General features: G+C 43.9%; 1 protein-coding gene across 1 annotated transcript; it reads left to right on the top strand.

Annotated features, from left to right (window-relative positions):
* Window positions 1-7,180: 7,180 nt before the first annotated feature.
* LOC141134844 (olfactory receptor 5G9-like) lies at window positions 7,181-8,113 on the top strand. The gene has a single exon (XM_073624278.1). The coding sequence runs from the start codon at window positions 7,184-7,186 to the stop codon at window positions 8,111-8,113; it is 930 nt and encodes a 309-aa protein (XP_073480379.1). The 5' UTR covers window positions 7,181-7,183.
* Window positions 8,114-14,062: the final 5,949 nt, after the last annotated feature.

Here is a 14,062-nt window from a genome sequence, read left to right as displayed (position 1 = left end):
TCCTCTACCCAGCAACACCTGCATTGGGGAGGGGGGTGGGTCATGTGGGAAAGGCACTGTATCGGGCAACTGTACAGCCACCTGGTCACTTCCACCTAACTGCAGACAGTTGCACAGTCAGATATAAATACACTCCCGGCTGTTGTAGCTTATGTCAAGGGCAAGGAGTGCATGTAGTTGGCAAAAGTGTGCATGGTCCAACAATGGGGGTGTCGCTTCATGGCATATGGCTTGACTGGATTGGGGTCAATGGGAATAATACCCTGTTTCCCCAAAAAATAGAACCTAGCGTGATTGTCAGTGATGGCTGCAATATAAGCCCTACCCCCCCCAAATAAGCCCTACCCTGTTTCCCCTAAAATAAGCCCTACCCTGAAAATAAGACCTACAGGGACTTTAACTAGGGCTTATTTGGAGGGTAGGGCTTATATTGCAGCCATCACCGACAATCACGCTAGGTCTTATTTTCGGGGAAACAGGGTAGTAACTTCCAGCACTGGTGTCAGTGGTGTTAAAATGATTTTAAAGGCTGTAACGGACTGCCTGCCACCCAATCTGGATGCCACCATCAAGATATAGCTTCCTTCACCCTGGGACCAGAAACCAGGTATTATAGCTGAGCACCCAAGAACTAGATGACACTAGCTTAGGTGCAAACTGGAACTGACTTTATTGTAAATTCACACAGAATATAAAAAATATAACAAAATCAGGTAAGAGCTAATGTGATTTATTTATATTGTGGAACTGTGTTTGGTTGGGCAGCTCTAAGGAAGGGGGCTTGTCCCCCGAAACATGTCAGCATCCAACCGCAGTAATTTGGCATTGCCCTATGCTAAAGTGGTGTTTAGATATGCTTGTACCTTCTCATGTTTGTGAGTATGTTTTCGGTTTTTATAGCTAATAAAACTTGGTGGTGGTAATGCACGAGGTGCTTGCTCCCTTCTTTTTGTTTTGCACGCGTCTGTTATTTAACTGAGCCTGTGCTATGCTACAGTGCTGTCTTGTCTACAGTATTCCAGTGCATACCCACATCCTGTTGCTCTGCATCTGGCTGCTGTTACTGACCCAGCTTTTCTTGATTACCGTATATACTCGAGTATAAGCCAACCCGAATATAAGCCGAGGCACCTAATTTTACCACAAAAAACTGGGAAAACGTATTGACTCGAGTATAAGACGAGGGTGAGAAATGCGCAGCTACTGTAAGTGGAAAAGAGGGTCAACAATGCCCATTTGCAGCCTCACTGTGCCCATTTGATGCCTCACTGTGCCCATTTGCAGCCATATGTTCCGCAAACTTCAAACTTGGTAGTTAAGGGTTCCTAGATGCCCCCTAGCTGCAGACAAAATTTGGGGTCTCTGGACCCAGAGAGTCTCAAAATGACATGGCTGCAGATGATCACAGTTGGCTGAATTTGGGGCCCCGTATCTCGGGGCCACGTGGTGCTAGGAACCCCAAAACCACAACATATCCAAAGCGGGGTTCTTAGCTCCAAGTGGTCCCGAGATACGGGGCCCCAAAGTCGGTTCGGAAAATGTCAAGAATTTTTCTGCAGCAGAGAATGACATTTTCTGAACCGAATTTGGGGCCCCGTATCTCGGGGCCACTTGGTGCTAGGAACCCTAGCTTTAGATATGTTGCAGTGTCAGTTCAACTGGGTTTTCACACCAAATGTGGGGTTCCTAGCACCAGGTGCCCCCGAGATATGGGGCCCCAAATTCAGTTTGGAAAATGTCATTCTCTGCTGCAGTAAAGTGCTTGACTCGAGTATAAGCCGAGGAGGGCATTTTTAGCACAAAAAAGTGCTGAAAAACTCAGCTTATACTCGAGTACATATGGTACTCCTGAACTTCACCTGCACTGACCCTGGCCTGCCTGTGACTTCGCTTCTGCCTGTGCCCCACTGATCTGTCACTGACTCTGTATCCTGACTTTGCTCCTGCCTGCTCCTGTACCTGGTCCATCTGCCTGTGTATGACCCTGTTCGCCTGACTCTGCCTCTGCCCCCATCGCTGCTGGGACTGCCTGCTGTGAGCTTCTGGCTATATTCCTCTGTCTGGTACCAGCCTGTACCTGTCTGCTGTCACCAGTGCCAGCCTGCTCCTGTCTCCTGCTCACTGGTGTCCTTTCAGTACTCCTGCTTCGCTGTGGTCTACAAAAGGTAGACCTGCCAGATCCAGAGAGTCCATCTAGCCCTGCTACTAGTATGACCAACAGGCACTCGTGCCACTCTGTACTCCTGTGCCACTTGTCTGCTCTATCAGAAGCCCCAAGTCAAAGGTTTAAGAGAGGCCTTCCTCATCATGTCAGGCTCTTCTACCAAAGAAACAAGATATACCTGTGCTTAGATCCCAATAGCTTGTACATGCATATAATCTACCAGGTGCTAAAGGGATGTGGCCACATGTTAACACTAGAAATACTGGATACGCCCCCTCTGTACACTGCTATAAACCCTTTTTAGCAATTAAAAAAACAGGGATTTTTAGTTCACATATATTGCAATACATATTTAAGCTGGCCAACTGCATTAAGGCAACCCCTCTTATGGCCAGTCCGTACTCTGCTCTGGCAACACAAATGCTACGGCGGACAATATGCCAACATAGGGCAAACAGACACAAAGTGGAGGGGAGCTACAAAATCAGACCTAAATAAACAAAATTCTGTCGCACTAATAATAATATAATGCAAACCACACAGTACCTGAAGCCCAGGAGTTACAAGAAGACTCTGATCTTGGGGAGGAGGACACTGGAGGACCCCAGCTACAGCGGGCACCGACCACTTTATTAGGTACACCTGTTCAATTGCTTGGTAACACAAATTGCTAATCAGCCAATCACGTGGCAGCAGCTCAATGCATTTAGGCATCTAGATGTGGTGAAGACGACTTGCTAAAATTCAAACTGAACATCAGAATGAGGAAGAAAGGGGATTTAAGTGGCTTTGAATGTGGCATGGTTGTTGGTGCCAGATGGGCTGTCCTGAGCATTTAAAAAACTGCTGATTTACTGGGATTTCCACGCACAACCATCTCTGGGGTTTACAGAGAATGATTTAAAAAAAGTGAAAATGTCCAGTGAGTGGCAGTTGTGTGGAGAAAAATGCCCTGTTGATGTCAGAGGTCCGAGGAGAATGGGAAGACTAGTTGCAGATGATAGACAGAGGCGTAACTAGAACTTTCAGGGCCTCGGTGCAATAAACCTTGGAGGGCCCCCCTGACCCCCCTTCATTTCATTGGTCTCGGGGCCCTTTTCTCTGGTCCTATGGCCCTTCCCACTGATCCCCGGGCTCTTTACTCCTGTTACGGGGCCCTCTATTATGTTCTCGCAGTGGGACCCTTTCATATGTTCTGCAGTAGGCCCCCTTCCTACCATCTTGGGCCCACAACACAGTGGCAGAAAGCAAGAAATATGTCACCAGCACACCAGGGAACATATAAGGGTTTAATTCAGCGGCAGAGCTACCAGGGTTGCAAAGGTCACACTTGTTTAATCAGCCACAGAACCTGTGTAATTAATATGTGTTCGGTTTTAAAGGGATGAGGGGGCAACTCTATGGTCCAGGCAACATTTATGTAGCTTGGAATGTGTAGCTGTGACTGCTGTTCTTCATATTTCCCACCCGCATCCCTCCTCTCTCTCCTGGACAGTCGTACTTCGGGATAGGAGAGTGGTCAGGCCGGCCAGACACAGGGAGAACAGGGACAGGAGGAGAAGGGGCAGCTGTATGCCTCATTCCTCTCCTGTCCGTTGCTGGGAGGGGGAAGTGAACTCGCTGGGCTTTGTGAGACAAGTGTCAGAGACACTCCTTAATGTATAGACTGATTCTCCTGTCCTACGGACGGACAGGAGAAGTCAGTCTGTTTTCCCGAACTGTCACAGAGATAATGAGAGGCAACACTGCCCCCCCCCCCACAGTGGTGGAACTGCAGTGCCCAGTCGCAAGCGTGACATCTGCGACCGTGATAGTTCCGCCACTGATGATTAGACATGTGCACTGACAAAAAATGTGTTTGTTTTCATTTTCGTTTCATTCGTTTTTCTTTTGCTTCTTTCGGAATTCGGAAATTCGGAAATCTGAAAATTTGGATTTTTCAAATTTCTGAATTTCCGAATTTCCAAATTTCGAACTTTCAAAATTCAAAAATTTAAAAATCCGAAATAATGACTAACTATTAAATTATAGGTATTGGAATTTCCTTTCAAATTTGGCTTTTTTGTGAACGTAACGAATACAAATTTATCTGAATTTTCAAATTATCCAAAATAACGAATGCCGCATCTAAACAAATGGAATGGAACAAATTAATAATACATAATAATAATAAAAACGTTTTATTATTATTGTTATTTATTATTATTAGATCATTACGTTCCATTCATTTAGATACGGCATTCGTTATTTCAGATAATTTGTAACTTCGGATAAATTCATACTCGTTACATTCACTAACAGCCAAATTTGAAAGGAAATTCCAATACCTATAATTTAATACTTATTATTAGTTAGTTATTATTTCAGATTTTCATTCTTTTGAATTTTCAGATTTTCATTCTTTTGAATTTTCAGATTTTCATTCTTATTCTTGGATTTTCAAATTTCCAAATTTTTGAATTTTTAAATTTATGAAATTTCTAAAATTCGAATTTCCTAATTTCAAATTTTCGAATTTTCCAATTTCCTAAATTTCGAATTTTCGAAATTCTGAAATTTTGAATGTTCGGAAATTTGAAAATTCGGAAATTTGAATTTCGGAAATTTGAAAATTCAGAAATTTGAAATTTCGGAAATTCGAAATTTCAAAATTCGAAAACTCGGAAATTCGTAATTTCGGAAATTGAAAAATTCTGAAATTTCGAGAATTAACGAATTTGTCAAAATTTGTTAAAAAACAAATTTGGAACTAAACGAATTGCACATGTCTACTAATGATAGAAAGGCAACAGTAACTCAAATAACCACTCATTATACCCAAGGTATGCAGAATACCACCTCTGAATGCACCACACATCGAACCTTAAAGCAGATGGGCTACAGAAGCAGAAGACACCCACTGGGTACCATTCCTGTCAGCTAAGAACAGGAAACTGAGGCTACAATTGGCACAGGCTCACCGAAATTGGACAAAAGAAGATTTGAAAAAATGTTGCCTGGCCTGATGAGTCTCGATTTCAGCTGCGACATTGAGATGGTTAGGGTCAGAATTTGGCATAAACAGCATGAAAGTATGGATTCATCCTGCCTTGTATCACCGGTTCAGTCTGGTGGTTTTTTGCACACTTGGGGTCCCTTAGTACCAATTGAGCATTGTTTAAATGGCGCGGCCTACCTGAGTATTGTTGCTGACAATGTCCATCGCTTTATGACTACAGGGTACCCATCTTTCGATGGTCAATGTTCTCCAATGGCTTCCACAGTCACCAGATCTCAATCCAATAGAGCACCTTTGAGATGTGGTGGAAACAGGAGATTGGCATCCTGGATGTGCAGCCGACAAATCTGCAGCAACTGCGTGATGCTATCATGTCACTATGGAGCAAAATCTGAGGAACGTTTCCAACACCTTGTTGAATCTACACCACAAAGAATTAAGGCAGTTCTGAAGGCAAAAAGGGGGTCCACCCTGGTACTAGCAAGGTGTACCTAATAAAGTGGCTGGCGAGTGTATATCCATTATACTATTGAGGAATCGGAGATATCATAAGGATCGGAGACAACCATCTGGGTCTCAGCACCAAATACTAGAATATTGTTTGCAGGTCTATTTGACTCCATGATAGAGTCCATAGATTCTGGTAAGAGTCCACTCAGCTACCGGTGATGGCCCATGTGATGAACATATACGTTTTCTGATACTCCTCATTACACAATTGTGTACGCCATCTCTGATTGGGACTGTTGTTTTCATCTTTTTGTATTTAAGACGGACTTACAATATTCTTTTCTCATATTTTTTTTTTCACTTTGTTGATATTATATTATTACATTATACATTATATTATTTATTTATTTTATTTTTTATCATTAACGTTTTTACTGTAGATATGAAAGACATAACAGATGAAAGCATAAATGCGGGTGCAGCCGCTGTGATAAACATACGGATGGAACAATATATCCATTCAAGGTAGAATACATATGGAATAACATAACGTATGTCACTTGGTCATAGGCAAATGGTCAATTAAGAATCAGCGTTTCTTCATGTCCACCAGATATGTAAAAGCGATCCCAGCCCCCCCTGACATCTCCAACAGTTTGAGGAAAGCGAAGGATAGATTTTCTGTAACCTAAGAGGGGATCTATACCAACTTGAAAATATTTTGAATGCATTCTCTTGTGCATACACATTTACTGTTCCTTTGTGTATACATGTATATATATTTCCCCAGTCTTGGTCTGATAGATGGATTGAGAGTTCTTGTTCCCACTTATGGCTGGCCCAGTTCGATTTGGGATTTTGGTCTGTGAATAGCAAAGTGTATGTATAGGAAATTAAGTGACATTTGGGCTCAGTTTTCAAGCATAGCGATTTGAAGGGGGTGAGTTGTCTCAACCAGTCAGGTCGTGGATTGGGTTTGTCGAGAAAGTGTCTGATTTGTATGTATGTTTAAAAGGAAATGTGCCATTTCTCATGTGGGTAGCTAGTTTGGATTGGGGGATGAGTTGGCCTCTTTTGAAGAAATGTTCTGCTCGAACGGTGTGGTGTGGCCATGATTCTGTTAGAAAGGACGTGGAGGTTCCTGGCGAAAAGTCTGGGTTGTGGCGTAGTGGAGTCATGGGGACTAACATCGATGATAATTTATGTTTGCAGCAAGTTTCACGGAAGGAAATTAACGTCGGGTGAATGAGTGGGTGATTTTTGCAATTCAGAGGGGTGTGTTTTGGGGCTATACAAGGGGTTTGGAACAACGGGAAAGAGGACATATAATGTTCCAGCTGAACCCAAGCTTTAACCTTGGAGTGGATGTTCCAGTCGATAATTCTAGCTAGATGGCAAGCTTGGTGGTATTCCGCGTTCCCACTGAAAAAAAGCCCTGTTAGAGTACATTGTGAAAGCTTTTCATGCACAGTGTATTGTTCATTTTTACCACAAATTATAATTATTTGCCTTTACTATATATACAGTGTTATTTCTTATTTGTTTTAATATTTTCTTTTCTGATCTAGGTAATGAACCAAACAGTGGTCACCAGGTTCATACTCCTGGGATTTCAGGATTGTCATAATGGCAAAGGTTTCCTCTTCTTAGGATTTCTTCTTCTTTATGTGGTCACCGTATCAGGCAACCTCCTGATCATCTCCCTGGTGGCAGTAAGTCAAAGTCTTAGCTCTTCTATGTACTTTTTCCTGAGCCACCTGTCATCTTGCGATCTTCTCCTGAGCTCCGTGATAGCCCCTTTGTTGATGGACATCATATTGACAGCCAAAGAATCAATTTCTGTTTCTGGATGCATTGGCCAGTTTTTTTTGTTTGGAGTTCTGGCAACGACAGAATGTCTTCTTCTTGCAGTTATGTCTTTTGACCGCTACGTGGCCATCTGCAACCCATTGCGGTACTCTTCGATCATGGATCTTCGAAGATGCATCCAGCTGGTTATTTGGTCCTGGTTTATACCAATCTTTGTCATGCTGACTTTGGCTATTCAGATGGGCAGACTAGATTTCTGTGGTCCCAACGTTATTGACCATTTCTTTTGTGACCTGGCTCCTATTCTGCAGCTATCATGTTCAGACACAACCATTTTGGAGGTTCAGGACTTTGTGGCAGGTCTTCCATTAACCTTTATCCCTTTAATGTACATTACTGCTACATATATTTCTATCTTTGCTAAAATACTCAGAATACCTACCACCAACAGCAGGCAGAAGGCCTTCTACACTTGTAGTTCCCACTTGACAGTTGTGTCCATCTATTATGGCACTCTAATTATTGTCTATCTATCCTTCTCTAAAGATCATCCATCAAACATCAGCAAACTTCTTTCATTGCTATACACTGTGATCACACCATTGTTAAACCCTATTATTTATAGCTTCAGGAACCAAGAGATCAAATTAGCTATGTCCAAATTAGTGAACGTCATAAAAATCAAATACTAGGTGGGGATGAGTGGACCATCTCGGGTTCTCTTTATGGTGGGTTCATTGAACCCACCATAAAGCTTAAAAACTAACTAATTGGCAAAGAATTGTCAAACAAAGGACATGTATAGCTGGACAATGCCATGGAGGACTTGCACCAATGGAGAAAAAATTAACCACCAATACAGGGCACTTTTACCCCCCTCCTGCTCAAGCCAATTTTCAGCTTTTAGTGCTGTCACACTTTGGTTATAAGTGCAGCCCCCCCCCTGGATGCCCACCCGTGCCCACCAGTGATGCCCACAAAGTATGCCCACCCATGATCGCCAGGTATGCCCACCCATGATCGCCAGGTATGCCAATCAGTGTCTATTGTAAATGCCAATCAGTGCCCATCAGTAATGCTGCCAGTGCCTCCTCATCAGTGATGCCTATCAGTGCCATTTATCAGTGTCCATCAGTGCCACCTATCATTGCCCATCAGTGCTGCCTATAAGTGCCCATCAGTGCGGCTTTTCAGTGCCCATCAGTGTCACCTATCAGTGCCCATCAGTGCCACCTATGAGTGCACATCAGTGCCGCCTATCAGTGCCACCTATCAGTGCCCATCAGTGTTGCATATTAGTGGCCATCATCAGTGCCACCTCATTGGTTCCACCTCATCAGTGCCCATCAGTGAAGAAGAAAACTTACTTATTTACTAAATTTTATGACAGAAAAAGAGAAAGAAAAACTTTTTTTTTCCAGTCTTTTTTTATATGTTTGGCAAAAAATAACAACCCCAGTATTGATCAAATACCACCAAAAGAAAGCTCTATTTTTGGGAACAAAATGCTAAAAAGATTGTTTGGGTACAGTGTTGCATGACCACACAATTGTCATTTAAAATGTGACAGTGCTGAAAGCTGAAAATTGCCTTGGGTAGGAAGGGGGAAAGTGCCCTTTATTGAAGTGGTTAATATGAAATAACAATTAGAGTGTATTGTTTTATTTCAGAAACAACATCCAGAACTAGTGTACAAATGAAAAAAAATTATGGGGTGCACTTTACAGTGCTGGAGCACCAGAATAGGGCAGGAGAGGCCACAGGAACTGGTAATGATAGCAGGCCAGCAGTGATGACAGGAGAGTGTAATGTTATCAGGAAAGTTTAATGGTGGCAGGCCAGTAGGGTTGTCAGGAGATGGTCAGGCAACGCACTGACACCTTTGCAGCCATTGTGCTACATGCTGGGTGTTCAGTGTGCCCCTGCACCTTTAAGAAGGGGTGGCTTCCCTTCAATCCACCTGCTCTCACCTATCCATCAGAATGCATGTGCCTCCACTGTGGGGACACTAATAAGTTAGTGTTCGGTACCACAGATACCAGGGTGCTTTGACAAGGCTCTGTGGCTTACGCATGCATTTGCAAATGTGTGCAGACTAAACTCCTGCTTTTAACGCATACTGTTAGACAGGTTACTTGGTTGTCTGCGGGCTGGTGGTAAGTTAAGCTTGGTTTTTCCCTTGGATTTATCCTTGGCCTTGTTTGTACCTGTTGTTAGCCTTCCAATGCTTCTTACTGCAATAACCAGCTATAGATGGGAGCAAGCAGTGTCTTTTTTGTATCACCAAGGAGATGGTAATGTTTGCAGGCCAGTAGGGGTGGCAGCAGGTGGTAATGATGGCAAGAGATGGTAATGGTGGCAGGCCAGTAGAGGTGGCAGGAGATGGTAATGGTGGCAGGCCAGTAGGCGTGGCAGGAGATGGTAATGATGGCAAGAGATGGCAATGGTGGCAGGCCAGTGGAGGTGGCAGGAGACGGTAATGGTGGCAGGCCAGTAGGGGTGGCAGGAGATGGTAATGATGGCAAGAGATGGTAATGGTGGCAGGCCAGTAGAGGTGGCAGAAGATGGTATTGGTGGCAGGCCAGAAATATTGTCAGGAAATGGTAATGTTGGCAGGCCAGCAGACTTGACAAGAGTTGATAATGGGTGGCAGGCCAGCAGAGGTGGCAGGCACTAATAAGGGCGGAAAACCGCTAGCAGTGGCAAGATGGTAATGGTGACCGGAGGTGGTCATAGTAGTAGGCTAAAATCCATTAAAAAGAGAACGATAAAGTATCACCCTTGTAAAAAAAATATTAGTATACTGTTGGAGGCATCATCCCCAAATATAGGGATAGCATTTATAATATGTAAATGGATGGGACTTTATATTTACCTCAAAAAGGCAAAAGAAAGCAAGAAGAATTGAAAAACTAACATTTTAAAACTCATCACTTGAAGTGTCTTGAAAAGGACACTCAAGCATAAGATTGTATGGCACACATAATAAGACCGTACCAAAGTTAACAAATACATTTCTCCAATCAGAACCATATAAGGTAAGTTGAAAAATCAGTCTCAGTCAATGCGTTTCAGGGAAGGAACTCACTTTTTCAGGACTTGTAGAGACCCCAACTTGATATTGGTTTAAATACAACATGAAGGGCAAAGTGTGTCATAAATTAATTTCCCAACTAACTTGGTCTCAGGACCCGAAAAATCATCCAACCCAGATGGGAGTGACCCACATGTATCCTGAACCATACTAGGCCCATGGGGGGAGAGGGGGGCACCCAAGGTCAACTGCTTGTCAAAGTGACCCTAAGGTCACCTAACATAGAAGCCTGCAGTTCATAAAGGGTTTAGGCATCCACCATCAGAGGGAGAACCAATGCTGAGGGGATAACCATCATACAGCTCAAAAGCCAGACCACATGTATGCTGACCAAACAAAAGGGGGAAAAGTCTTTTTGTATGTGCTTCATATGACTTTATGTTTGAGTGTCCTTTTCAAGATTCCTTTTTAATGTAATGAGTAATAAAATTAGAGTTTTTTCTTTCCACCGTCAGAGGAACATATAAAGTCCCATCCATTTACATATTATAAACAGTAGTAGACTAGTAGCAGTGGCAGAAGCAAGAGTAGTGGGGGCAGGAGCCTATAAGGGTGGCAGATCAACAGACATGACAGAGGTTTGTAATGGTGGCAGGCCAGCAAGGGTGTAAGGAGCTAGTAATGGTGGAAGGTGCTATGCCAGCTAAAGTGGCAACATCTAATAATGGCGACAGAGCAGCAGACATAACCAGACAAGGGAAAAGGTAATGAACATTGGCAGGCCAGCAGCAGTGGCAGGAGCTGGTAAAGGAGACAGGCCAGCACAAGGGTCAGAAGATAATAATGGTAACAGGGAAGCAGTGGTTGCAGACGATGATAATGGTGGTAGGCTGGTGGAAGTGGTAGGAGATGGTAATGGTGGTAGGCAAGCAGAGGTGAAAGGAACTGGTAATGGTGGTAAGGGCTAGTAATGGTGGCAGGCCAGCAGAGGTGGCAGGAGCTAGTAATGGTGGTAGGAACCTGGTAATGTTGGCAGGACAGCAGGAGTGGTAGGGGATGGTAATTATAAGCAAATATTTAGTTGTTAGCATTATCTTCAGGGGTTTTGTAATAATTGCTGATCTAGGACTGGTTAATTTTTAATAAAGTGGACAGCTCAACTGTGTAGGGGATAAACAGATTCTTCTCTCAAAACTGCTCAATGCACCGAATGCCCTCTCCCACATATTGTACAAGCTCCAGCCAGTGGCCCAGCCCGGACACCAAAAAGTCTATTGGGTCTTCTGCTTAAAGAGTGTCCGCATTCCACCCTAAACTCCAAGTAATCTGAAAACATATGGTTTTGGTGCTTCCTGTGACTGCTGCCAACAGCCAGGCATCTCTGATGTGATTTGAAATATGACCTTAAAGCATTGCTCAGGCAGCCACCAGCACTGCTGGTCCTCTTTTCAGGAATGTGAGGATCAGAGGCACATGGGAGGGGCATGTGAGGGGAATCTGCCACTATCTAGAATTGTGCCCATAGGTTCTTCAGCAGCACTACTTTTAAGTGGCACATTTTTTGCTATGTTTGCAACATGAGATCTGCCTTCTTCCATTTGTATCTGGGATTCAAAAGGGTGACCAACCAGCATTGGTCCCTTTCCTTCATGGTTCAAATCCTGGAGTCCTAGTGCAGGCATTTCGGTAGGAATGAGCTCATTCACCATAAATTGCTTACAGCAGAGGACCCCAAGTCCTCAGTTTTGCCAAGGACAACCATGTTCTCAACCATCTCACCGAACTCCCAGAGTTTGGGAGGAATAAAGTGTTCATCTAGAACCTGGATCCATTTTCTTCACCTCCTCACCAATAGCACCCTGACCTTCCTCCTCCTAATATGTCTCCTCTCTGCCTCACAAGGATGGAGCCGGACCAGGTTCTGGTATGCATTTAGGGGGAATTCCCTGCTAAAAATAAAAAACTGTTTGGAGCCTGGCTGGCCCTACCCTCTACTGAACCATGCCATTTCACATGCCCTCATCATAAAGAGGGGTACATTGCCACAGGGAGCCTCCTGTCAAAGCACCTTGCCCCCATGTCCTCTCATCCCTACAATCCTGGCATGGTGGTTGTAAGAATCTGTCAGGGAATACAAAGCTTATTATGGCCCTCAAGGTCAAATACCCTCTGGAAATCTTCATATATCAATGATTACTGGGTTATATACACTAAATGCGAGATAGTAGATGGGGGAGTCACTGGTACAAAACATGAAGAAGCTAAAAAAATAAAAAACTAGTTTAAACTTAGCCATCCCCTCTCTTTTGTACCGGCTTAACGTCTGCGAACAATGAAATAGAAAGCCATTTTGACACCTCACTGGACTATATGCAAAATGTGTTACTTTATTAGTATAGCAACAATAAAATTAAGGCTACATCAAAAGCACCAATCACACATAAAGACATAGATAAAAACATATGCCCAGCCTATGGGTCCAGGGTCCAAAGGAGGACATTTCACAGACTATACACTTGCTTTAATCATGGGGATCCATTCTCTCAAATAGATAAACAGATGGGACATCCAAAACTTTAACACCTCCCGGTGAAAGTCAAACACCCAGCATAGTGGACCCAGGGGCTTGCATATAACAGGATTTCAAAGCTTGGGTCCAGGATCAGACATTATGGTTCACATAGTCCAGAAGGTCACATTCACAGTGTTCATTATTCTCCATGTAAAGAGGTTAGGCTCAGGTTAAGAGTATAGGTAGTATTATACAATATATGTGCCATACTTATCAGTCCATATCAGGTGACCAGAGAAAGGTTGAGCTGTTGTAAAGGCGATGCCTGACCGGTTTCGCTGGGTATGGACCAGCTGCTTCAGAGGCAAGCCAGACCTTTATCTGAGTTTGCATCCTGGCTGGCCCTACCCTCTACCAATGGTGTCCCTAGGGGGGCCCAGAGGGGGCCCTGACCCCCCAACATTATGCTGTGCCCCACCATGTGCCCCCCCCCCCCAATAAAAAAAAAAAATTTTATTTTTTTTTTTACAAAAAATCAATGTCTAAGAGGGAGAGAGTCCCCAGTCAGCTCCTGCGGGTGATTCCTCCCTCCTCCCTCTGCTTGCTGACACTGCATAATGCGAGCGCTCACACAACCACGGCCGCCCGATCTGCTCCTTCCCCTGCATCCTCATTGGCAGGAGAAGAGCGAGTTGCAGGAAGGACTCCACCAGGACTCTCAGTTACTGAAAAAACAGACTGATTTCTCCCATCCTTAGGACAGGAGAACCAGCCTGTAAATTCCAAGAGATGCCAGACCAGCGCTGTCAATAGCAGGGGCAGGACAGCAAGAGGAGGCTGGGGAACCCCACAGTGGCAGAACACCAGGGCCCGGTGGCAAGACAACCTTTGCAACCCTGATAGTTCTCCCACTGCTTTGGATCCTTATATTTTCTTGGTATGCTGGTGACATATATCTCTTGTTTTCTGCCACCCTGGCGGGCCCCAATACAGTAGGAAGGGAGCTCACTGCAGAACATGTGAAAGGGCCGTTGTGGGGTCGTAGTAAAGGGCCCCAGTATATATTTATAAATCTATATATATCTATCTATCTCT

The sequence above is a fragment of the Aquarana catesbeiana genome, linkage group LG03 (genome assembly GCF_042186555.1).
Source record: "Aquarana catesbeiana isolate 2022-GZ linkage group LG03, ASM4218655v1, whole genome shotgun sequence".
Taxonomy (NCBI): domain Eukaryota; kingdom Metazoa; phylum Chordata; class Amphibia; order Anura; family Ranidae; genus Aquarana; species Aquarana catesbeiana.
The sequence above is the reverse complement of the archived record's forward strand: the minus strand, read 5'-3'. Positions and strand labels throughout refer to the sequence as shown.

Bases quoted from the DNA above. Each gene is read 5' to 3' on its own strand.
- LOC141134844 (XM_073624278.1), top strand. From the start codon at position 7,184: ATGAACCAAACAGTGGTCACCAGGTTCATACTCCTGGGATTTCAGGAT.